At 46.2% G+C, this 6,011-nt stretch overlaps 1 protein-coding gene across 1 annotated transcript; it reads left to right on the forward strand.

Moving 5' to 3' along the window:
* Positions 1-96: 96 nt before the first annotated feature.
* BCL2L15 (BCL2 like 15) lies at positions 97-5,498 on the forward strand. The gene is made up of 4 exons (XM_075054732.1): positions 97-1,845; positions 3,705-3,847; positions 4,598-4,813; positions 5,339-5,498. Exons 1-4 carry the CDS (start codon positions 1,740-1,742, stop codon positions 5,354-5,356), a joined length of 483 nt encoding a protein of 160 aa, XP_074910833.1. The 5' UTR covers positions 97-1,739; the 3' UTR covers positions 5,357-5,498.
* Positions 5,499-6,011: the final 513 nt, after the last annotated feature.

Consider the following 6,011-nt stretch of genomic DNA (forward strand, 5'->3'; position numbering starts at 1 on the left):
CATTAGTAGCTTCACTTACGGGTGAATGGAGCTCTGCTCTGTTGGAGACGGGTGGACAGGGTACGTTGTGCTTACTAGAACCGGCATGTTTCTTTTTCAAGAGAAAGAAGTGTATTTTATAGTTGAAATGTGTTACTGTAGTCATGAATTACCCTCTCTGAAGTTCCCCCCTCAACTCCCTGTGGCCAGGGTGCCTGTAAGGAAATGCAGGCATGTGCAGGTTGTGTATGATGTGTTTGCATGAGTTAATATGGCCTGAGTTTTGTAGCCTGCATCACTTTGGCCATGTCGGTGAGCTCTCAGTCCTTGGTACTCACACCAGTAACGGAAGAATTGCTGTTTAGTTAATTAACCTGTATGGAATATTAAATTTTGGCTGATACTAATTTTTACCATTTGTAACTTTATAACTAGAATGGGTATTTAAAGGTTTGTTTTCTGTGTAGTACTTATTTCTGTGCAGTACTGTCATCCTGTCCTCACAGTACAGTATATGAGATGGTGCAGTAACTGTGTGGCTAAATTTTTACAGTTTTTAAAGTTATACTCTGGCCAGCCTCGGGATTTGTTTTTTGAAGAGTGTGGTAACAGCACTCCATCTGCTCTATTGAAAGTTAGGGAGAGTCAGACTTTGTACAGTGTCATGAGGAGTTTCTGTGTCACAGCCACGTTTTACACAGTGGCAAAACCCTGAAGAAGGTTCTTTGGCTTAAGGTTGAGGTACATAGGTTACTATAACCGGGTTTTATGGCACTCTTGTAAGGAGTGGCTTTGTTAACTCTATTCTGTAAGATTTCTTGTAATTTTTAATTTCTTTTAATTTTTAATTTCTTTTAATGACTGTATTGTGCCTTTAAATTGCAATATGCCTTCCGTGCACTTCACTGAAACACTGCTGTCACTGTTAAACAACAGGCTTTAGATTTTATTTCTGGTTTTCCTAATAAAAATGTGAATCATTCGTGGCTGTTTTCTGGAGTACTTGTTCATTCAACTCTGAAGTCTGTGGGATGGAGTTATCCGATCACTACTGTGGATCTGGACAGAACTGCAGTCCAGTTCCTGCCTTTGTGTCAGACAGGGCTTTTCTCTCCCAACTTCCTTGAAGCAAAGCTTTAAGGAGCAATCATGCGATAATTAATTTCAGTCTCATATGCCAAATTACTGTAACAGGTAAACTACCTACAGGTAAATGCAAAGGTAGGTAAGAAGTCAGTTGTAGCAGGGTTCCTATTAACAGTCTCCAGTGTCGTTATGCATATGCTGTATTCCTGTCCTTACGGAGAGCTGTATTGGAGCATTGGGATTATGTAGTTTTCAGAAAAAAAATAGTTGGTAGCTTGTTGGCAAGCTATGATTTACTCCGCTGTGGCTAGACCAAGCCTGGTCTTTGTTTGGGATGGGACTTGGAGCTTCTAGCCTTTTATCCAGACCCCTTTCTTGATGAATGAACAGCTCAGCAGTCTTTGATAACTTGTAAATACTTATTTCAGTTGATCTTAACAGAAACAACTTACTTTGAAACTAAACCACACCCATAGCTTGAATGACGACAGTTAGAGCAAATATTGGTGTGTTGCGCTGTCCCAGGGAGGAGTCTGGGGCCATACTCTTCCCAGAAGGAAGAACCTGTGCAGCTTTGGGTAAAGGAAGTAAAAATCCAGAGGCAAAGCTCACCTGCACATAAGAGCAGCTGCGGTGGTGTCCCTGCCCACTCCACGTTGGGGAGACATGCTGCAATGGCAACCTTTGAGGAGCAGACAACATGCGTTGTGGAAGCCTTGTTCTCTGACCTCCTAAGTGAAGATGAGAGTGAGTGCCGGAGCCTGGAGACAGACTCGGAGGGTAAGGCCTGTTGTGGGAGATAAAAATGGTTTCTTTGCTGCAGATGATAGAGGATGGAACACTTAAAGGAAGGAGGCTGTAGCTTGGGGTTGGGTTTCCTAAAACGCAGGCTTGTGATGACTTCCAAGCTATCTGTTTTGGGAGAAAAGTTAGAGCAAGTTGTCTGAATGCCGGGCAGCCCACAGGAGCAATCTGCCTTGGCAGGGCCGGGCAATGGGGGATGTGAAGGACGGCCACCCCACTTTCCACCCCATGGGGCTGTGGGTGCCAGCAGCAGGCAGCGCCGGCAGGGAAGGTGCTGCTGGCTGCTGGGCCCTGCACAGGTCCATAGGTCCTGACTTGCTCCAGAGCAAGCGGGTGGGACGCGTTTTAACTGTCATTATCAAAAAGAAAGCTCATATTTCTTATTGGACAAAAACAGTTGCTTTAACATGTAAGACGGAATGTGGTCTTTGCTTCCCAAATGCCCAATATCATTTGGGCTAGTTCGGTTTGCTGGGCAATGCTGCAAGAAACCCAGAATTTTGCCCATATTCATATTGCTTTTCCTGTTATTTTCTTGGCAACAAACTAGTTAAAATGTCCCAAGAGACACTGGGATCTTGCTGACACCAGAGAGCAAGCAAAGTCCAGTTCTCAAAAGGTTCATGGAAGTTCGTCATTTTACCTAAAGAAGAAGTCTCCGTTAGCATATTGCTCATTTCCCTCTCCTGGATTAGACGCTTGTGCCTCTGCCTCTGCTGTCCTCAGCACTCTGAAACTGCCCCAGAGCCCCAGGAGACGCAGGCTTCTGCCCAGGGCTGCAGGCGCCAAGTGCCAGCACCCGAATGAGACGAGCTGAACTGGAATTAGTGGCTGGATGAGGGAGGGGGGTTGGATCAGGAAGCGATGCCTCCAGATAAAGTTGCCTAGTGCTTTATGTCGAAAGATCCTGCTTTCAGTTCCTTGTAACTTTGCCAAACGTGGAAATAGTTTTGCTGAAACTTTCAGCATTGGGTAGCTCCTTCTGGCTGAACCTTGTTTTGGTAATATTCGGAAAAAATAAATAATACTTTATTGTTTTTTCCCCCTCAGGATGCTTTAAGGGAAAAATGCTTTATCTGAGGCACTCCCCCACTTTAAGTAATTTAGCTGAGAAGTTCTAATGGTTTTATATACTTGAAATTTGTGAAGTATGCCTTTTGCTCCTTTGTGAAAACCTTCCCAAATTTGAGTCTCTATGACACTTTGAAATGTTGCAATTTGCGCTTGCTCAGATGAGACCTTGAGTATAACATCTAAACTCTCTGAAGACTGCAAGCGATAATCTGCAGCCTCAAAATGCTGGGGGAACGCAGGCAGGACTTTGCCATCCGATTGCTGCTGCTGTGTGACTGCAGTTGGAAGAGAGAGATAAGATGTTCTCCAACTCTGCTGACATTCCTTGCTTGCTTCTGGCAGCCTGGGAGGAAGGAGCTGCCAGAACCCAGAGGGGTAAAAGAGAGGTGTTAGGGATGTCCATGGAGAAACAGGAGTGGGGATGAACTGAGACTTGAGCACGAAGCAGCAGAGGTGGGAGGAAGGAGATCTGGACAAACCCACGGCACAGAGCCTCTTGGTCCCTGTAAATCAATGGATACGTGAACAGCTGTATGATATCTCTTAGGGACTTTGGTTTTACGTTTCCTAATATGTCTTGTCAGAGGTCTACCCTGCATTAACCTCCCGAGTGCTTGAGGCATTAACTACCATAGTGCCTGCCAAAGGCAGTGTTTTGGAGGCAGTAGGCAGCTAAAGGGGCTGGGCTGTCAGTGTGGGTTCTCTTTCTCTGCCTTTAACGCGTTATGCTGAAAGCCCTCACCCTGCTCTCTCTCCTCTAGAGCCTATGCGGTTGGCAGGAGAGCCTCAAACCAGGTTTGACCCAGTCGTGATCGCCAGTCGTCTGCGGCAGATGGGGGACCGGTGCAACATGGATTTTGAAAGGGTTTCCTCGGAGGCTCTTGCTGAAGTGCTCAAGGGGAAGGTAAGGCGCAGCTTGTCCTGCCTGGCCTGGCCAGCTCCTGGTCTGTAGGTCAGCCTTGTCTCACCTTGTGTCAGAGAATGGGAAAAAACTGGGGAGCAGCACGGCTTATGCTGCAGGAGTCGGGGGGGATCTGAGGGGAAGGGGCATGATACCCCGCAGCCTCCCTTCATTTCTGTGTCGTGGGCAGCACACAAGCCACCGGGACAGAAGCCAGACAAGGCACAGTGGGACCTGCCCTTTCTCCTCCTCTCTTCCAAAGGAGCTGCTATTTATCACCCGAGAAGCCCTGGAGCTGCCTGTGCTGGCCCATCGTCACAGGAGATGCTCTGGAGTTGCTGGGGGCAGCTAGTGTGGGGGGGGGGTAAAGGAGGAAGACTGTGGTGAGAGGAACAGAGCGGGTTCTCCAGCCTGCTGCAGACGATCTGGCTGCAGCCTGCCCTGCGGCCAGAGCTCTCGTGCCAGCACGCTTCCAGCGCAAGTGCTGCAGGCAGCTCTAGCTTCGTGTTCGTTGCGGTTCTGGTTAGGCTACCGGCTGTCCTCCCCAGTCCTTCAACCGTGCTGCGGCTTGTACAAGCCACGGTAAAGGACAGCCCTGCCTTGAATGTCCTATGCTGTGTAGGGTCACCTGCTCTAGTCGTGGGTAGAAGAAGGAAATGCAGGAATTGAACTGAGTGTTGGATTTTGAGCCAAGACGTACTTATCATGCTGTCATTTAAAAAGAAGCTCAAACTGGCCTCTCGATGCTTGCAGATGGAGAAGTTTGGGGCTGCCGTGGACTCCCTCAGCAGGAGCTGGAGTGACCAGAACCCCGAGATGGCCTATGAGATTGTCTTTCTCGGTGTATCTGTGAAATTGCTAATGTATGTTGCTAAGAAAGTCCCAGCTATGGTGCATCCCAACCAACTCATAAAAGTGATTAATGGAAATTTTCGAGTGAGAAACTACATTGAGGCCCACGGCGGATGGGTAAGGGTGTGAAAGTGGTGGTGATGTTTGCCTGGGCATTTACGGCTCTTCCTTTGTGTCTCTCACCTCTCCCACCTGCCTCGCATGGCTCGTCACTGATACCCAGCGTGTCCCGCAAGATACGCGCACCAGCTAACTCTGTGTATAGCCGTGGGGGCATGGCTTCGCTCAACACCTCAGTGAAGTCTTACTGGAGTCAGTGTCAAAATTCCCACCTGCTTCTCTGTCTCAGGGTTCAATTCCTTATCTCAGTATCTTGGAAGCTCAGCTTGCTTCCTTAGATGAGAATCAAGGTAATGAAGGATGGGCCATACAAAAAGCGCCATCCTGCTTATGCAGCTTTACAAACCCCATTGGTGCGTTTTACCCAGGGAAGGAAAAAAATTGGTCCAGGAGAAGGTCACAGCAGGAGGCAGGTCATTCATCCCTCCATCCCATGTCCTTCTCTTCCTGCTGTTTTCTTTAAACCTGCCTTGAATTCTTTCTCTAAAACACATACACATGGGGTTTTTTGTTTGTTTTCAGGAGAACTTGGACAATTGAGAGAAAGGGCTATACTACTTTCCAGAAGGTGAAGCTGGGCTTGTCATTGATTTAACTGGAAAAATACTGTTGTACTTCTTCCGGAGACTGCAAGCAGAGTTCTACACATAAGCGATATGTAAAAGAGATTCTGTATCACCACAAGCAAAAATGAATAAATGTTTGTTGTTACTAATTTGTTTTTCTTCTTGTGTTTCTCTTAAATATAGCCATAAAAGCAGGCTTCACTCTTATTCAAGATTTCTAGGTTAGTGCTGCAGACTCATCAGGTGAATGTTTTAAAACATGTTTCCATTAGTTATTCTAAAGATCTCTTGGTTCCTCTCACATGATTCAAAGGCTTATTTTTTAAAAATTAACATTTGACATTATTTTAATCTACAAGTGATGGCTCTTTCAGAGTGATCAGCAGCCCTTTGCCTTTTAGAAACTGGATACAGAAATCTGTAGCTATTCTGTACCTGATCTGCAAGAAAACACAAAAGGGGAATACATTTAATGACTCTAGTTACAATCAGAAAGAGAAACAGACTTGGTACAGCTAATCTGAAGTCTTTGTGCAAAATGTGAGATATTGGATAGCTCAAGGTAGTGACTCCCATACCTTTTTTTTGTTTTTTTGGGGGGTGGTTTTTAGTTTTGATTAGTTTAGTTT

The sequence above is a fragment of the Buteo buteo genome, chromosome 23 (assembly GCF_964188355.1).
Source record: "Buteo buteo chromosome 23, bButBut1.hap1.1, whole genome shotgun sequence".
Lineage (NCBI taxonomy): Eukaryota > Metazoa > Chordata > Aves > Accipitriformes > Accipitridae > Buteo > Buteo buteo.